Source organism: Malus sylvestris, chromosome 4 (assembly GCF_916048215.2).
Source record: "Malus sylvestris chromosome 4, drMalSylv7.2, whole genome shotgun sequence".
Classification (NCBI taxonomy): Eukaryota; Viridiplantae; Streptophyta; class Magnoliopsida; order Rosales; family Rosaceae; genus Malus; species Malus sylvestris.
The window spans coordinates 15,535,284-15,555,979 of NC_062263.1; the positions used below are offsets into that span (position 1 = coordinate 15,535,284).

The 20,696-nt window shown below is 37.6% G+C and overlaps 2 protein-coding genes across 2 annotated transcripts; one reads left to right on the top strand and one right to left on the bottom strand.

Moving 5' to 3' along the window:
* The first annotated feature begins 207 nt into the window (after positions 1-207).
* LOC126619496 (transcription factor RAX2-like) lies at positions 208-2,368 on the top strand. The gene is made up of 3 exons (XM_050287893.1): positions 208-664; positions 744-873; positions 1,322-2,368. The coding sequence occupies exons 1-3, from the start codon at positions 529-531 to the stop codon at positions 2,046-2,048; spliced, it is 993 nt and encodes a 330-aa protein (XP_050143850.1). The 5' UTR covers positions 208-528; the 3' UTR covers positions 2,049-2,368.
* Positions 2,369-10,214: 7,846 nt separating this feature from the next.
* Positions 10,215-19,504, bottom strand: LOC126619498 (uncharacterized). The gene is made up of 5 exons (XM_050287895.1): positions 19,203-19,504; positions 18,918-19,021; positions 12,427-12,543; positions 12,143-12,244; positions 10,215-10,558 (listed from the first exon to the last, which is right to left on the bottom strand). The coding sequence occupies exons 1-5, from the start codon at positions 19,432-19,434 to the stop codon at positions 10,388-10,390; spliced, it is 726 nt and encodes a 241-aa protein (XP_050143852.1). The 5' UTR covers positions 19,435-19,504; the 3' UTR covers positions 10,215-10,387.
* Positions 19,505-20,696: the final 1,192 nt, after the last annotated feature.

Here is a 20,696-nt window from a genome sequence, read left to right on the forward strand (position 1 = left end):
TGATTATTGTTTTAATTAGAGTACTAATTTTCACACTCATGTTTTTTATGCGCGCATTTAGTTTTTTGTTTTTCAATTTTCGTTTAATTAGAAGAAAAGAAAGTGTATAAAGACAAAGTAAGGGTTGGAGAAGGATGAGAACAAGTAAGGGTTAGACCAGGGAGTGGGGGGAAGAGGGTCTATTACTCTATTAGTTTTATGATGGAAGTTCTGTGATAGGCTACTAGGTCTGGTAGGCTCAATTCCTAATCAAACACAAAGAGGGGTCAGAAAAAAAATTAAGAGATGATTGAAATTAGAGAGGCTGTCCTTTGACTTCTGCTCTCTCTCAATAAATAATATCCCCTCAAAGTAGCAGTCACCATAATCTCTCTTTCAAGTCCATTGAAACAGAGGCAAAATTAGACAGAAAACTTCCATAACAACTATTCACCACAATCTATTTGTAAGGGTCTCTTTTCTTCTCTCTTGGTTACTCAGCAGTTTAGAGGGAGAGAGAGAGAGAGAGAGAGAGAGAGAGAGAGAGAGATGGGGAGAGCTCCTTGCTGTGACAAGGCAAATGTAAAGAAAGGACCATGGTCACCTGAAGAAGATGCAAAGCTGAAAGAGTACATAGAAAAATATGGGACTGGAGGGAATTGGATTGCTCTTCCACAGAAAGCTGGTAAGTTTTTTGTTTCTACTTTTGTTGTGTGTGTGTATTTGTGATACTTTCTGAATGGCTTTTTGGTTTGCAACTGCAGGTCTTAGGAGATGTGGGAAGAGCTGCAGACTAAGATGGCTTAACTATCTGAGGCCCAACATTAAACATGGTGAATTTTCTGATGAAGAAGATAGAATTATCTGCAACCTCTTTACTAACATTGGAAGCAGGTAACCTTTTCTTCAAATCCCATTTTCTTCCACAATTTTCCTTTTTTATATTTCCGTTCATATTTTCCACATGGGGTCCAATTCTTACCATTTTGCCCACCTGGGTTTTCAATGTAAAGAATAAAGAATGTTTAAAAGATGGGAAAATTTACATCTATCAGAGAACGTACTGTATGATTATATGTTGAAGCAATTTCATAACAAGTGGGTTATATGGTTGAGGATGAAAGATTTCTTCAAGACGCATAGGTTTTAATTTCTTGGGTCCTTTTCTTGCATTATTGAACATTATATGTTTGAATTTCTTGGTCCTTTGTTTGAATTATTCAACATTATATGTTTTAATTTCTTGGGTTCTTTTCTTGCATTCCAACTTTAGATCTTTTGTGATAATTTCATATGCAGTCACACATTATTTCTTATGGAACGGAATTAAACCAATGTGTAGGTGGTCAATAATAGCAGCTCAGTTGCCAGGCAGGACTGACAATGATATCAAAAACTACTGGAACACCAAGCTAAAAAAGAAGCTCATGCGCATAAGCATTCTCCCATCCCAGCTGCTAAAATCTCACCCATCTCTTCTCCTTCAAACTTCATCCACATCCTCTTCGCCGTTATCATACCGAGGAAGCAACACCAGCACTACATTTTACACACAAACCAGGTCTTTCACCGGCACTTTGGAGCCCATTTCTTTTTCACAAAGTCTAATGAGCAGCAGTTCCATTAATTCTGCTCCTTCTGCTCTGCAAATCCCCCAAGAGAGCTTTGTGGGGAGACACATGCAGCAGCAGCATTATCAAGTCAAGGATAACATTTTGATGTTTGGAGGTGAAGCAAGTTGCAGCTCCTCTGATGGGAGTTGCAGCAACCATCAGATCACAGAAAGAGAGTATGAATATGGTGGTGCTTATGGCGGCCGCAACGGCGGTGCAACTAATGGGGAGGTGAAACTACAGATGGGTTTGCAAAATTATAATTTTTTTAATGGGGTTGGAGGAGAGCAGAAAATTATGCAGAATAATTCCAGTGGAAATAGGATGTGGGAAGATCAAGCAGGATTGGACTATGGACTGGAAGAGATTAAGCAGTTAATTAGTAGTACAGGTAGTTGCAACAACTTTTTGTTTGATGAAAACAAGACAGAGGAAAAGGTCATGATGTACTACTGATGATGCTGACTGTGTGAGTAAAAGATTTGGAGAAGGAAGGAATGGGCTGGAGATTCTCGGATCTGGAGAGAGAGAGAGAGAGAAGGGTTACGATGTTTATGATGGGTGTGTGAATATATTTTTCTTGACAGTACTTGTTAGAAGTTTCCTTTGTGCATTTACTTTTTGGGAAATGATGTGTGTGTGTGTGTGTATGTAAGTACAATTTAACTGTGCTACCATATTAATCAGGCACGCAGATGTCATGGAATATTCAGAAGAAAAAACCCATCACCTTTTAAAACCTGCAATCTTAAAAGGCAAGCATCACCATGTCCTCAGTATTTTCTTTCCACCCTAACAATTATCTCTTTAATACTTGTGCATTGTTCTTCTTCATAGTCAATCTCCGGTGAAACGAAAACTTCTCTGAGATTCATAATCTCGAATATTCTTATTTTATGCATTATAAAAACTTTCTTGTAGCAAATTTATATTTTTTTGGTGTGATGTGTAAGATAAAAAAATTATAACTCCAGAATAGATAAATTTTTATATGAAGGGGACTAGCGCCTTAGATCTTCATGGATATTATTGTCTTAGAATTTTTAATTATTTTGTGTTGTTGGATTTCATGTTAGAGTTTAAAAAGTAAAAAGGACTTGATGTTAATCCCAATCTCAGTCCTAATAAAATATAGAACCAACAATATTATAGAATGGAAGGCAGGCAAAATATTATGCCAAGACACACATCTCATTGGCGTCATCAGTTACATCAGTTCCTTGCTTATGCACTGCCAATGGCACACGTAGCATGATCATTTGTCATGGTTGATAATAAACTGGTGCTAATTATTTAACAATTTTCTTCTTGCATTTTTTTCCTTAAGTTTTGTCAAAAAAGACATCGAATTTGTTCCATCTTGCATTGCATGGTCAGAATATTGGGCATAGGAGCAAATAGGAGTACTATTTTTCTTTGGAGGCCTTGGAAGTAGAGATGATGGCGTGGGGTTAAGGCTATCTCCAACCAAGGGTTGGCCAAATGGTTCGTTTTAGTCATTTGGTCATCGAAGAAATTAATATTTTAATAAATAGTACATGACTATATTTGTCTTCATCTCCAACCGAGAGCTAAAAGGCCATAGGGCTCGTTTTAGTCTTGTCACAAAAAACTGTCTCCAACCGAGGGCCAAACATAATTTATTATTTAAAAACTACAACTTAAATTCAAATCCAACTGCCAAGTGAAACAAATTATGTAAAATTTTGTAAAAAAAAAATTATGAAACAAATTTTGTAAAATAGAAGTTATAGAAAAAAAAATGGAATTTAAAAAAAAATATGAAACAAATTTTGTAAAATAGAAGTTATAGGAAAAAAATAGAATGAAGTGAGATAGTATGAAATTGTGAAAATTATGTGAGAAATGGTGTAGGAATGGTTTAGGTATTAATAGCAAAAAAAAAATTTAAATTCATTATAAAAAAAAAATTGAATACAACGGCTAGTTAGCTAGTTGTTGGATTCAAATTTTTGTTTAAGCATTCCTGTCGATTATATCCGACATGATTTTTTGAATTTCTGGCCAGACCCGGGCTGGCTGCATGCGCCCAGCCCTTTGGCCTTTTGGCCCTTTCAGATTCCGTGGGGCCCACGAGCCCTCTGGCCTAGCCCTCGGTTGGAGACGGTTTTTTGGCTATTTTCAACCTTCTGACCCTCTGGACCCTTCAGTTGGAGATGGTTTAAGGCTCAAACATAATTCAAATTTCAAAACTATTTTTAAATCATAGCAAGCGGTTATATATGGTCCAATATCTTAATAGATAGGATGTTGGATTTCTATCCATACGTCCTAGACTCGAAACTCTCTCCTCTCTAAGAATTATTGTAATAGTTTCGAACTTTCTCTCTTTTGTAATAATAGTAAAAGCACGCATATTATCCTGTAGAGTTGTCTCTATTTTCAGTGGTTAATTAATTAATAGGCAAATAACATGCGGGGTGGGTGTCAATAATTGATAACACTTTTGACTAAGACTTTGAGGTTGTGAGAGGAGAAGATCCATGGTTGAATTAAAACAAAAAACAAAAAACAAAAACAGGTGGATGATAAACAAAGGAAATTGATTTTCACAAATTATATTTCTTCTGCTACAAGTTCATGTTCAGTTTTAGCCTCAACGCACATAAATGAACAAAAGTGAATAGAACGAGAAAAACGTAGGTAGAACTCGCATCTCATAAACAAATCCAACTTGTAGAACATAAAAGAATCTGTCTTCTAACTAGTTGTATATCTCTTTACATTTATATTTAATATTAGATAATACACAACTAAAAATAGCTAAGATTCTTCAGTAGAGTAGAGAGATTATTAAAGGGAAGTAGATGATATCTTTGGGGAAGGTTTGATGGGTTTTGCTGTTTTGTTTTCCACAAGACATACAGAAAGCAACGTTGAAGATAAATGCATTGCATTGACCTCTTCCAACAAATATTTTGTCTGCCTTCTGCTATTAGATTAGACTAATGGGTTTTGCCAGCTATAGGCATTATATAAATGGGATTAAACAATTATAATTGTCTCTAAACCAATGGGGAAGGTTTCTTATTAGGAATGTATTTGCTGGTGGAGTGAAAAAGGTAAAAGTCGTGGCACCACTGAACTGACCCATGAAATTTCCGAGCAACTTTTTGCAAAATTATTTCTTCAAATTTGGACTTTTGGAAGTTTATAGAGAGGGATATGTGGCTGATGATCAGTCTACTGTCCATAGGCATATTGATATTACAAATCAACGAATCTTAATTCTCTTCCAATCAGTTCTTATCTTAAGCTTTGTTTGGCCAATGACTCAAGATTTTAGCTAGTCATGTAGACGTTTGCCATCCGATTAGGGGTCTGTTATGATGCAAATTGCTGATATATGTCACCGTTTCTTCTTCTTTTTCTCATTGTTTTGGTTCTATAAGTCTTGGCTACATGGTTGAAGCAGTGACGAAATTAAGAATTTTTTATTCGGACAGTCTAGGCTTAACCCCAATTTTACATCTCTTAGTATCCCTATATCTTTGTATTAAAGAAATATGGTCGCTATAATATTTCTTTTTGTTATTCTGTGTGGGTGGGTGGCTAACATAGCGTTGGGAGCTGCTAGAGGCTAGAGCAGAGTGAACTAATTTGTTTAGTTACATTGAAGGGTGTGGAAACCTTGATCTAACTCAGGGCTATTTTAGTATTGTTGTAGTTTTTTTTTATATAAGCTGCTTATATTGTTCTTTGACAATAATTAGTTGAAAAGTAACTAAACACTAGTAAATTGTATTTTTAACAATGTTATAAGTCCGAAAAATATGTCCAGTGACTCAAATGGACATGATGTTCAAAGTTTTTTGTACCGTATTTTTTAAAAGAAATGTATTGACTTACATTTTATATCGTGGTAGGGTGGGAGTGTGGGTGGTGTCAGCAACGATGATGGTAGCAAATGGTGATAGTATCAATGTTGACGGATGGTTAGTAACAGTTGTAATGGAAATAGTGTTGGTGAAGATGGTGGCAGTGGCAATGGCATGAATGGTAGGGTTGTGGTGCGGTGTAGGAAAAGTAATGGTGGTGGGGGTGGAGGTTCTCACGACAGAGTGGGTGGCAACAATGATGGCGATCGCAGTGGTGGTGGTAGATATTGCTGAGGTTGTGAGAGTGTTGGCAGTTGCAATGGTGGTAGGGCAAGTGGTGGAGGTTGTTAAGATGACAATTGTGGCAATGGCGGTGGTTGTGAGGGTATTGGTTGTGGCATTGGTGGTGGTACTCGTAGGTGGTTGTGATTGCTTTGTTTCTCAAGAAAGAGTGTATGGGGGAAATATAATAGAACCTATTGAAAATGTCATATCTGTTAAACCCCAATTAAATTTTTGTTGGTGGGTTTTGAATATAAAGGTTGGGATGGGGTTTCAGTGGTTGTAGGTTAAGCTTGGAGATGATAGAGGCTTGTTGTTCCCCGAATTTTTTCATTTTTTTTATGTTGTATTTGTGAATATTTTTTTTTTGTTTATTTTTATTTTTTCATCTTCATTTCCCTTTTTGAAAATTATTTTTATTATTATTTTAGTATCCAAGTAAGCCAAAAAGTGGGTTCATTGTTGCCACATGTACATTCAACAAAAAAAAATAATTGGGGCTTAATTGTTGGAACAAAATTCGCACACTGCCATGAGTGGTGGTTGTGCACAAACTTGAGCAACCTGCAAAATAGAAAACAACAGTGAGCAAACCTGAGACGCTGGGAGGGGGTGCCACCAAAGGCTCTCTAACGGTCAAGTTAGTGAATAGTTTTAGACTTAGTTAAGGGACAAGAGAATTAAAGTGTTTAGATTGTGTTATCAAAGATAAACTCTATATGGGTATATTTATATTATGGGAGATAGACATTTTCAGGATAAAATCCTTGTTCTAAGTTGGGAGAATCATAGAGAATATCTAGAAGTAGATATTGTACCCTCTTAGGAGTTTGTGATTATTTATGGCACATGCCAATCCCTAGATTGTAGAAACTCCAAGACTTATAGGACCTGATTAAGTCCATATTGGGATCACATCGTGGGTTTTGTGGAACAAGCATGGTATCCGACGGAATTGATTGAACTCCGCCTATTGCTCCAGAATAGGGTTATGGTGGCACTGCTACTATGTATGATCCAACTTCGCGTTGAACTGGTGAGTCTATGACTGGGTTTCTAAGGTAATTGTATTCAGATCAGCCTTACTCCGGCCTTGAAAAGCCATGGTCTCACAATTGCCCATTACCATTTATCTGAGAGGCAACTTGTTCCCCTTGAGGATGAATTGTTACCCATAGACCATGCATTTCGGAGTACGTTGGAACACATACCGTTTAGTCTTTAGTTTCTTGTGCGCTAGCCTAACTCTTGACATTAAAGTGGGGTAGTTGAGTTGCTTCGATTTCGCCAAGCAACCTCTAATCGTGCAAAATCAACTGCAATGGTGGTGAAGGCCTTCATTTCGCAAGCATGCTCTTCAAAGAATCAATCACGTGATTGGCTTCGATTCTTGTATGCATCGATTTCTAGGCAAAGACTCTTCATTTGCCTTTAAATAACCACTTCTCCTTTGAGATTTTCATAGTCATCATTACTTCTAGAACATGAAACCTCTACGTTTCAACCAAAGTTTCCTTTCCATACCCAATTTCTTCCATGATCTTTTGATGTCCAAAAACCTTCCATGCATTTATCAATTTCTGACAAATGCAGCTAACTAATACCTAATTTAGCCATAATTCTATCCTAATGTCCCTTGCTTCTCGCGATTTGTTCTATAACATTCATCCCCATGTAGCACTCTCTATGCCATCTTCAATGTTAAGTGCAATCTCAACAAGGTGTTGAGATTTCGTAGTTGTTTTTTGTCACTGCTTTCTCCTCCATCCTCTGCTTGTGGACGACGACGGTGGTGGATCTCCATCAGAATACTCGCCCTTCATGTGGTATCTTGCTCAGAACACAGCAAGATGGGCATAGTATGCAATTGATTCGGCCGTAGAATCTCCAATAGGATTGATGATTCTGGTCAAGTATGTTGTGTAGTCTTCAAAATCTTCTTTTGCCAGGGGTGAGGGCTTGTCTCCCCCAAACTGTTGTACCAACTTGAACCTTTCTATTGGGATTTTGATAATAAACATGTGCTTGTGTGAGTATTTACTTGTTTGTTGCCTTCTTATCCATGAAAAATTCCAAAACCCTAAAGTAAACAAACTTTGAGAAATAAAATAAGCAACATAAAAGAATGTGAGTAAGTTGTGGTTGGGGACATAGCTCAAAACCCCTCATTCCGATAACGTTGATTTGAAAAAATATTACCTCCCAAACTTAGCATCCATAAAGTATACTCATCGAGATAGTCGGAGTATCACCTTAATCTGGTACTAGGAATTAAACATTAAATCCATGAAGAATCCCTCGCTCCGTGCCCACCTAGCTACACATTTATTGGATTTAAGAACTTCACACCATATTTGAAACAACTTGCAAGGAGAAAACTAATAACAATTTTTTACCTTGCCCAAGTTCTTGGGTCAAGGATTTCAATACTTGCAATGTAGTCTAGGAGGGATTTCTCTTTCTAGACTGGATCGCGTGTCCATCTCCAGTGAATCTTACACAAAAGTTCTTTAGAGACTTGGTCGTCGGCAAAATTTTTGAATCATTTTGTCAGACCCAATGCACCTGAGTGTTTTCGATCAAACTACCTTGACTAACTTAGCCAAAGCATTTCTGCGTATCGGAGCTCCATTGGAATAAAATTCCTCTTAGGGAGTTCCTAGTCTGGATGCCTCTTTGGGACCTACTAACATACGATCTTGCAGAACATACTTGACTTAGTATGTTGGTCCGGGATAGAAGTAGTCGTACTTAGAATCGGAGTTCAGAGCCACCTTTGGATGACTTCCGGATCACCCTTTTGACTACTCCCTCGAATGGCGTAGAGCCCAGATTTGAATATTATAACCCTCAAATTTGCTAGTTGTATAAATTTTCCGAAGGCCGGATAGTGAAGAAAAATAATACCGAAGGGGGGCATTACTTTTGCCATCACCCTCTTCTCCTACCCTCAAGACTAAGTCCAGTAGCATAAAGTGGGCCAATAATGGCGTGACAAATGGTTTATAATTTTTCTTACCCTAATTTGTGGGTCGTTCCGCCCTTCAATGAAAATATTCTTACATCGCTCATCGGACACTAATTTGTCAATGTTCCATTAGACGATCTCCAATGCATAGGGCCTAAGGTCTAAAATTTTGTGTCCTAAATTTTAGGATTTAAACCTAAAGCAGTTTTTTTCCCCAACCAGCTTTTTTGGGCTTACAATATAATATTTAAGCTTCACGCATGGTCATACTATTCAACTTTGTAAGCATACAAAATATTTGGTGATTTATTCAACTTTATAAGCATTTAATTATCCTCTTAAGGGTGATTTTCGGAAGGAACAAATTGGAAAAGGGCTTTAATTTTTATTTCAAACTTTTTGGATCCAATCAAAAATATTAATTCGAACTTTTCAATATCGAAATTATCTCGAATTTTTTGGAGCATAATTCAGAATTCAAGTATTTTTCAAATTTTTATACATTTTCGTATATGCAAATCATTGTTCTTTTTTAATATTTCAAACATGATTTTCCATAAATACAATTAATTTATGAATTTTTAATAAATCCAATTAATTTAGTATTATAAATTTTAACATATAAGGGTATGATTAAATATAGAAACAATGAATTTATGAAATTTTAATATTTCAAACATGATTTTCTATAAATCCAATTAATTTAGTGTTATATATTAGGTTTATAAATTTTAACACATAAGGGTATAATTAAATATAGAAACAATGAACGTGATAAAAATACAAAAATTAATTACAAAACACACAATTTTAGTAAATAACAATAAGAAAAATTAGAATTTTTTTGAAATTTTTTTATCAAAACAAGTTTGAAATAATTGGAAAAAAATCGTACAAGAAATTACGAATTTGTGAACTCCCAATATTATTTTTAAATTTTATCCTATTTTCTCGACAATATTTTGATTCGAATAAAAAAAAATTCATACTTGAAGGTAGAAATTCCAGTTAAACTTGCACCCCTACAACCTCTGACACGTATTAGCTATGTCTAGTCTTTTCTTAACAAAATATAACCAAATATTACTATTCTTTTAACAAGCGATATTTCTATTTTGAACCCTCTAACGGGAGTGTTGAGGGTTTGAAGCACATTATTCTAAAAACCAAAATAGAAGGGTCCAAAATTGCATGATTAGTCTTGTCAAAAGCTAAAACCGAATCTCAAATTAAAGTTGAAAAATTAAGTGGGGTCTGTAATCTTTTGTTCATTTCGTTCTCTCAAAATATAGCTTTCATTACTTCGGTCTAAACAGAAAACCTTTTAAGATCACAAAAAGGATTTTGAAGTACAAAATTTGCATTGACGTTTGTTCATCCAGAGCTTCCCCTGTCATCTTAAAATAGGCATTTAAGATAAAAGGCCTTCCTCAGTTCAGATACACTGTAACCGGGCGAATCTTGTCCATTGACACAATGCTACGTAAAATGTTCTTTGTATGTGACATTGTATGATTAGCATGAAACGCCACATTGACAGTGCACCATGTAAGCCGCTCTCCATTAGTTTTCTGATGGAGGAGTTGTTTAATGTAGCCAAATAATGGTAAGAAACTGGAGACGGCTGATTTGATTTGGAATAAAACAATATTATGTACAACATGCACAAATAATGGTAAGGAAGGGATGCTAATCTTTTGTTTTTTTTATAAGAAATCCCATTGCCAATAAACTTTGTCTACAATTCCTCCGCCACTCTTTACGGCAAGGTGAAGTGTTTCAGCGGCAGGAGGGACCCCCCAAAGTAACGGCACTGCAACCGTCATTCTTAGCTTCTCTTGCAAACCACCTTTCATGGCTTTCTCTGCAGCAACAACCTGAAATTGAAATTGACAAAACCATAACTCTAAAAACAAAAAGCTTATCCAGGACTCCGGTCATCAGAGATCTGAATTTAGCCACAATGTCAAACATGCAAAATAAACATCTACGAAACAAGATACAGTGACCAGCCCAGGAGCGGAGAAATATGTCTACTGGAATGACCCTTTCCTAGAGTAGGCAGAGTGCTTGCTTCAGCTCCAGGTACTAGAGCCAAGACCCGGAACCATTTAACCTGTTCAAACACCGTTTACACTTTTTCCTACCCCACTTATATTTTTTGTTCACTCATTTTCTTTTGTTGTCCCCAGATACTAAGCTCATTTTCCTGCTGTACCCTCGTCTCTCTTTTTTTTCTGTGTCAATTATTGAAGTGCTTCCATCTTTCCTTTCCTTCTCAAGGAGTGGCTAGTTCATCTCATAAGTCTAGTTTTGTGTAGTAGTTCAGCTGTACAAGAATTCCATTAGGATAATCTTCCATGGTCACAAAGCTACTTTTAATGGATTGGCTACAATATGGAAGGTTAATCACTTGGAGCATCTGAGTACTTTCCAAGTATAACCTAACAATTAATTTCCATATGGAGCCACCATCACCGTATAGGTGGTCCTTGCCATCTTCACTCCCCAGGTAAGAAGATTCTTGAGTGGTGAATGTTTGCAGTATCAACCCCCCAACTCTTATTAGCATGCCATCTAACTTAACTGCCGATGGCAGTTATTTTCTAGTTTGTGATGATGGGAACTTTACCACCATTCACAAGGTTTGCTGCTTTCTTATAGACCGTACCTCCACAGAGAATGGGTACAGGGAAAGCCATCTTGTCGCGAAACTTGTATACGACCACCACTGGTAAAACGTCACCGGAGAACATTCATCTCGAGCAACATTGTTACTAGGGAATATAGCTTCTCAGGTTCGAAAGGTATTAAAGACCAACTTACTAAGGCAGCAAATTTTAATCATCTTTCAAATAACCTAATTTTGTCCAGAAAGACAATTTAAGGAATTAAAGAAATCTGTTTCCCTTAGCTCCAACCAGAATGGACAGTGATAATTATTACCTGGCCCGTCACTGGACAATTGTCAATGGCCTATATGATATGTACATAGTAAAATGTTTGCAGTGCAATTTGCTAGACAAACCAAAGCCTAATACAATTTTGACCAAAAGTTGACCAGTCCAGCTCCCAATCAGACATTGAATTTACAGCTATTCTGGAAAACCCTCTATTTCCAGCTCTTGAAATAAAACATGTATACAGAAGTGAGAAACTAAGAACACACTGCAATAAAGATATGAAGAATTCAACAGAACTACACAAGAAACACATAAATCATTTTTTCATAGGTGATATCAGTGGACCTCTTAGACAATAAAACAAGATGAGTTTTTGGAGCCTAAGATGTCTTGAAAATGATTCTCTAATACTTAGACCATAAGGCTATGGAAATGGAGACAAAGTATTGAAAACAAACACATAGGTTTAGTTCTTGATGACAATCAATGTACTGAAATGATTCTGAAACGAAAAAGAATCAAATGGTAAAATGTTTAGAACATGGAGTTAAAACATACCTCGCCACCGTGTTCCAAAACGGTGTCTTCCACAACATCGCTTAGCATCTCAATGGAACGGCAAAAGCCAAAGATACAAAGTCTCCTGCCCGTATCAAGGCCCTGGATAACAAATTCTCACATACATAAGACTAGATCAAACACCCACCAACATTGTGGTTTGTCACAAGGAATAGTAGTAACGAAAGGATTGTATACATTTGTCTCACATACATAAGACTAGAGCACACAAAACAAAATTGTGGTTTATAACAAGAAATAGTAGCAAGGAAAGGATTGTATACATTTGTTGCTGCAATATCGAATAGAGCACCCAGACACAAACCCTGCTCTGTGTCCATGTAATCACTCTCTTTAAATCTCTGAAATCTTTGATTAGTCTTTGACTGACCTTGCTTCTTCTGTCAAGCATACACACTCAACTAGATGATTTAACAAGAAAATTCAGTACAAAAAAGGGGATCCCAAAAGTGAGAATGAAAAAAAAACTATATCTTTCATACTCATTAGAATCCATCAGGAATATAAGGCCTCATTTGGTGTCTACGATTGGAATGGATTCGACAATTCACTAGATTCAATTTATATTATAAGGAAGAAGTGCATACGACTTCCATATTTACTCCAAGTTGAAGATAGAAGATGCATTTATCATCAACAAAACGTATCCCTTCAGATCATAACAAAACTAGTAGTATTACGAGCAGTGTTCTAAAAGTCCCCACCTAGCATTGCCTACACCCTGCCTAGGTGCTAGGCGGCTGACCACCTCCACGATTAATCCCTAGGCATTTGAAAAATAAGAAAGGGAGCCTAGGTAGGCCTAGACCTGCCTGGGTTCCTGCCTAGCCGCCTAGCACCCGCCTAGACTGCCTAGGTCGCCACTCTCACTTAGACAAAAAATAGATAACTTCCATTTACATTTTATTTTTTCCATAAATTGTAAGAGACTTGTTAAATACTTGAATGAACACTCATTATATGCTTGTTCCTCATGTTCTCAATATGTTATAGTACTTTATAATTTATATATCATTCTATTTCAATTTATGTATCCCCATACAATTATGTATTTTTTTTAAGTATAATTAGACATATATTTATATTTTATATGATAAATTTAATTACAATTAAAAAATCGCCTAGGGCCCGCCTAGACACCTAGGCGCTAGGTGTTAACCATTAACAAACTAATGAAGAATCTAAAGAACTTAGAGAGAGAAGGAGAAAGCTTAAGAGAGAGAGAGATATTTTCTGTAAAATTGTTCTTCTTATTTCTTCTTACTAAAGTTATTACATTGTACTGATATTTATATAAGGACCATACATCATAACCACCTTTCTAACAATCCCAACTAACTACACCTATATGGAGTTGACAAGTGGCACCATATCTATCCTTGATTATACTCTAACATCCCCCCGCAAGATCATGGTTGGATGAACCAAGCATGAGATTGTGACAATGAGTGTGGAATAAGGGTGCACTGAGTCCCTTAGTGAAGATATCAGCAAACTGTTCACGAGAAGACACAAACTGAACTTCAAGCTGTTTTTGTGCAATCCGCTCCCTGACGAAATGAACATCCACCTCGATATGTTTCGTCTTTTGATGTTGGACAGGATTAAATGATAAGGCTATGGCAGATAAGTTGTCACAGAAAAGAACAGGGGACGAAGGGATGTGAACCTGCAGAAAGGAGAGAAGTTGTAAGATCCAATCAATCTCAGCAGTGGTAGTAGACATGGCACGGTATTCAGCCTCTGTGGAAGACCGAGAGACAGTTTGCTGTTTCTTGGAAGACCAGGAGATAGGATTAGCACCAAGAAACACCACCATTCCAGTAGTTGACCGTCGATCATTCGGATCACCTGCCCAATCAGCATCACTAAAAGCCCGAATTGTCAAATCACTCTTAGAGTAGGTAAGACCAAGCTGCATGGTGCCTTTCAAATATCGTAATATCCGCTTGACTGCAGTGAAGTGAGACACCATAGGGTTTTGCATAAACTGACAAACCTGGTGCACAAAGAAAGATATATCGGGACGAGTAAATGTAAGGTATTGTAAGGCACCCACAATGCTGCGATAGGCAGTAGGATTGGTATATGGAATGCCATCATCCTTCAATAAACGGTTATATGGTAAGCAAGGAGTTTCACAAGACTTGGAATCAACCATTTCTGTCTTCTGCAAAAGATCTTGAATATATTTAGCCTGGGATAGAAACAATCCAGAAGCTGTTCGAGTGATCTGAATACCAAGAAAATAATGTAACTCCCCAAGATCTTTAAGGTCAAACTCAGAAGGGAACCAATAACCTGCTGTATAGTCGGCAAAGAACTGCCAGTAATGATAATATCATCAACATATAACAATAGAATCACAACTGCACTGCCAACTGTATTGATGAACAGAGAGGAATCGGAGTATGTGGATTTGAACCCTATTTGTGGGAGAAAGGAAGTGAATCTTTCATTCCATGCACGAGGGGCTTGTTTCAAGCCATAGAGAGACTTGTGAAGCTTACACACAAGATGCGGATGACTAGGATCCTCAAACCCTGGAGGTTGTGACATGTAGACCTCTTCGTACAGTAAACCATGCAAAAAAGCATTTTTTACATCTAACTGCCGAAGAGGCCAACCAAAATGAGCAGCAAGAGATAAAACTAACCTCACTGTGGTTGGTTTGACCACAGGACTAAAAGTTTCACCAAAATCTAAACCAGGTTCTTGGCTAAACCCTTTTGCAACCAAACGAGCCTTATGTCGTGCAATGGAACCATCAGCATTCCGTTTGAGTTTAAACACCCACTTACAGCCTACAAGATTCTTCTGAGATGGTAAAGAAACCAAAGTCCAAGTACCTTGAGAATGAAGAGCATTTATTTCCTCCTGCATAGCATTGTACCAAACTGACACCTTAAGAGCATTCTTATAAGATGTAGGTTCGATAACTGAGAGATCCACTTCACTAGAGTCTGCCAAAGCAACAAGAAAGGCCTTGCGTTTGATGATACCACTTTTGCTCCGTGTTTGCATAGGATGCAAGTTAATGGGAGCAATAGGAAGAACCACTTGCAAATTCTCAGAACCCTCAACAGGTATAGAACCCTCAAGACCATGTGAAGAATCCAGTAGAGAATCCACAGGGAGTGGAGAGGAAGAACCGAGGCCAGCAGTAATGGACGGTGAGGGTAAATGGTGCTGAGAAACAGGGGAAGAAGAGACTGCAGGAGACACGGGTGCCAGTGATAGTGACTCATGAGGGGTGGAAACAGGTTGTGTATGAGGGGATGAAGATAAATCAGAAACTAAAATGTTATTCATGTTGGGAATGCAAGTGGAATGAGGAAGACTACTGGTAGCCACAGGCAGGGAAGACTTAGTAGTGGAAGAAATCAAGTCGGTATATGGAAAGTCTAACTCATTGAACACCACATGCCGAGATATGTAAAACTTGTTTCGAGAAACATCAAAACAAATATAGCCCTTGTACTGAGAAGCATACCCAAGGAAAATACATTTTGTGGTCTTAGGTTGTAATTTGGTTTCATTATAAGGTCGAAGAAATGGGAAACAGGAACAGCCAAAGATCTTAAGATGGGAAATAATGGGGAGTGTGCCATACAAAGCTTCAAAAGGAGATTTATAGTGTAGGGTGGAGGTAGGCATTCGGTTGATAAGGTAAACAGCAGTTTGACAACCAAAAGACCAAAACTTGGAAGGTAGAGAAGCATGTTGAAGTAGTGTGACTGTGGTTTCAAGAACATGCCTGTGTTTTCGTTCTGCCAAACCATTTTGTTGAGGGGTATAAGGGCAAGATTTGTGATGTAAAATGCCATGGTGTTCTAAGAAAGAATGCATCTTGTGATTAACAAACTCACCACCACCACCAGTTTGTAATGTTTTGACAGTAGTAGAAAATTGAGTATGGACAAAATAGCAGAACCGCACAAAGGTGTCAAAGAAATCAGATTTATTTATAAGAGGGAAGATCCAACAAAACCGAGTACACTCATCAATTAATGTGACATAATATCTGAAACCATCTATGGAAGTACAAGGAGCAGGACCCCAAAGGTCATTGTGTACAATTTCAAATGGAATAGAAGAGTGATGAGTTCTAGGTGAAAAAGATAACCTAGTGAATTTACCCTCTAAACAACTCTGACACACAGTGGAAGTAACATCGTTATCACATGGAATATTGGCATTTTTCAGCATCAATGAGGTAGTATTATTAGAAGGATGACCTAAACGTTTGTGCCAAACACTGGAATTGAGAAGCTGTCCAAGACATGCACTAGCTTGAGGAAGTGAAGGTCTAGATGAAGCACGAGCTGGTATGGGATAAAGTCCATTACTGCACGGTCCTTTGTGTAAGATCCTCCTTGTGGCTTTGTCTGGGATCCAAAAACAATAGGCATAAAAAATGAGCCAACAATTGTTATCAAGGCAGATTTGATGAACTGATAACAGGTTATGAGTTAACTGGGGTACATATAAAATGGAATTCAGTTTAATAGGAGAAGTGGAAGGCTGAATAACACTGCTGCCAACATGAGACACAGTCAAACCTTCACCATTTGCAGTCTGCACAAGCTCAGCAGTTGGATATGGAGATGCCAGAGACAGGTTTTTAAGATCGGCAGTCATATGGTTGGAAGCTCCTGAATCCGCAAGCCAAAACTGAGGAGAGGTCTGAGAAGATGAGCTGTGTGGTTGTTGAGAGACCACAGTATTCATAGCATGTAAATGAGGTGGAGCTGAAGATGGAGTATAAGACAGTGGCCCTTGTGAGGGATATCCAGCAGATGCATAAGAAGCAGTGATCGAATGAGACTGAGAAGCACCGATATAATTGGGCCCTTTGTCATTATAAAAACAAAACCAAGTGGAGTGGTTTATTTTTCCACAGATATGACAGCCTTGTTTCGAAGGAGATCTCGATCCACAAAAAGCTGCAGAGTGCCCATATGTGTTGCACAGTTGACATATAACTGAAGGAGATCCACCATTAGGCAAAGTTGGAGAAGAACCAAGAACCCCGGAGGTAGAATTAGGATACACATTATAAGACTGTCTGTTGAATTTTACACCTTGATTATACTTGCCCCTGCCCTTTTGTTTGGTATGATTAAACTGACGGGTCCCTCCTGAGAAGAAAGTCGATGGACCTGAATTATGTTGAAATGGAGACGGAGACCCTTTGGTAGCAGAAGAATGATCTGCAACCATAGCAGACAAAAGTGGATTGTGAACATGACTTTCAACAATAAGCTCCTCAGCAAGAAGTTGAGATCGGAACTCCTTAAGAGAGATAACATTCTCACGACCCCGAATCACACATCGAAAAGTATTATATTCAGGAGGTAACCCATTAAGGGCAAGAATCACAATATCCTCATCCGCAAAATGTACCCCGGCAGCAGAAAGATAATCTCGAGCTTTTTTAATCTTTTGCAAATACTGAGACACATTATCAGACCCTTTCCTGATTGTTTGGAGATTGGACTTCATTTGGAAGATACTAGTGCGAGAAACAGTGGAGAATTGTTCCTTTAATCGAGTCCATAAATCGTGAGAACTGACACTGCCAATAGCACAGGAGATAGCAACCGAAGATAAAGTTGCAGTAATCAACTGCATTAAAGCTCGATCATGCATTTTCCAGACAGTGTAAGACTCATTTTCAACAGTAGATGAACAAGCCTCAGCATTACTCTCAACCGTAGAAGTTCCTGAATGTTGAACAAAGCGAACAGGACAGGGAGTAGACCCATCAACAAATCCCATAATCCCATGGCCTTCCAACAACAATTGCATTTGAAATTGCCAATTAAGGTAATTAGAATCATCCAATTTCACATGAACAGATGCAGAAACAGTGGAAACAAGAGATGTTATGGGAGATTGAACAATATGAAGTTGAGAAGCAGTCACCATAATGTCGTAAATCAATTGAGACAATACTACAAACACCTGGCAGGTAGAACAAACAATGTGTACTGTTGAAGAGAATCGAAGAGAACGGTACCAGAAACCCTAGTAATCGAAGGAGAAGATACCAATCTTGAAAGAACCACAACACAAATGACAGAAATCGCTGTGGAAAGAAGACGAAGAACACAACGAGCAACAAGTAACGAGTAGCGGAATCAACTAGAGAATCGAAGATGCACAAGCAACACCGGTGATGGATACCATGTTAACCATTAACAAACTAATGAAGAATCTAAAGAACTTAGAGAGAGAAGGAGAAAGCTTAAGAGAGAGAGAGAGATTTTCTGTAAAACTGTTCTTCTTATTTCTTCTTACTAAAGTTATTACATTGTACTGATATTTATATAAGGACCATACATCATAACCACCTTTCTAACAATCCCAACTAACTACACCTATATGGAGTTGACAAGTGGCACCATATCTATCCTTGATTATACTCTAACACTAGGCACTTGCCAGCTGCCCGACTAGCGCCTTTTAGAACCTTTGATTACGAGGGATAAGTTTCCTTCATGATTGATCCCTCTTCTACCTTCAACTTTGACAAAATTTGGAATTTTAGATCCATGTTTTTATTCAACATATGCTCTACAGTGATATCTAATCCAAACAGGTTTCAATAATGATTAATCCATTTTCTATTAGTGATTTATATAATTAATCCGAATCCTAGAACCCAATCCAGGCCTAATCGACGAAAAGTACTATTTCATTAATTATCTGTTAATACAAAATCAAAATGGTAAATACGGAGATAACATACATTCGAAGAAGTGAGACGTCGAGGGACCATGGAGCCTCCAATCTGAATTAGTCCATCAGAAGTGAACAATGTGACTCTCTCTTCAGGAACCCATTCAATTTTTTCTGCCAAACATGATCACACAGTTAAAACTATTTTAACAAAAAAAAACCCCAAAAGATCAAACAGTAAAAGTAACACATATAATAATCAGGAATGTTAAATTAATAACCCCATTAGCTTGGAAATTATACTTTTTTAATTACATGTGAAAATGATGTGTGCGTTATTAAGATGGGTACCTACCAGAGTCATTGGACCAAGGAAAGAAGCCGAAGAGATCGTCGGGTAAGGAATTGGACGAATCGGAGGACGATTTGGCGGGAAACCGGAGAAGGCGGGAGGGACAAGGGTGGGAATTTGGAGATTTTGGAGGGAAATCGGTGGAGAATGAAGAGAAAGAGGAGTCTTTGGCGCGAATGAAGGAGAAGAGGGAAGTGAAGGGTGAGAAGCAGAGAGCAGCAGAGGTTTCAGCCATAGGAGAGGGAGAGGAATTGCAGAGAGCCAGAAAGAGGAGAGACCGAGAATAAAAAAAATGGAAAGGGTAAGGAAGCGATTTTGACGCCACATGTAATGGATGGCCACGTGGAGGTACCGGACGTTTTATTAGTTGTCAGTTATGTATTTTTCCCCCCTTTTTGCAAGGTTCTTGCAACGCACTCGGTAGGGTTGCGTTTTTTGTGTTTGGTATTGTTTTTGTGTCATACATGTTATCATAATGAACTTTATCATATCAAAACATTATCTTAATAGATTGAAGCACAATTTGTTATTTTTGGTTTCGTTTCGGATTAACGAGTCATGCAAGAAAGTATCAAATCTAATATTAGATCAGACAAATAGATCACATTTTTTGTGTCATACATGTTATCTTAATAAATCGTATTGTGTTAAACCCATAATGGGTTCTTACAAGGGACCAGATAATGAGCCGACCAATTAATGACTCAACCCAAAACTTTTTTTAACCCGTTAACATGCTACATTGTAGAGAGTAATATAATTAAGGGGTTTTTGAAATTTAACTCTTGAAAAAGGTTGAAATTTAATAAAAAATGGTGTTAGATAACATAGTGATTATAGTCCCTCGATGTGTACTTTAATTCAAATTTTTTGCAGTCCTATTAGATTAAGAATGTGATTATGTAAATCCTATCATATCTGGGATATTCTTATGAGATTCTACCATATCTCGTAGACTAGTTATTATCCTATTAGACTTGTAATTCTATTGGGGTAAGGAATTTACCTTCCCTACTACTATAAATAAAGGCATAATGGGGTGGAATAACACACACCTCACAATTACACCTCTTTATTCTTTCTATGCTGCTGCACCCCCTATCTTTATGGCCTTATATTATTCAGTAAATTATGCCTACAACACATTATCAGTACATTCTTGCTAGAGGCTAAGGAACTGAAGGATTGCGGATGAGGCTTTGTTCTACAAAATTCAAAGGCTTTTATTTGTTTTCTACCAATCAGGTACGCTTAAAATAAAGTAAGATATTTGAAACATCCACGAAGCATGAAAACTTTCTTCATGATGCATGAACCCCTATATTTATATTTACCTTCCGATATATATATGTACACACACACACACACACATTTCATGCATTACGCAATTATTATTTTGCTATGTGGAATTTGTAGTCAAAGTATCGAGCCGAGCCCCATCGTTGGCCTGTAGCCCAGCCATGTGAAGCACTTTGGGACGACGTCGTTTGACTTCTG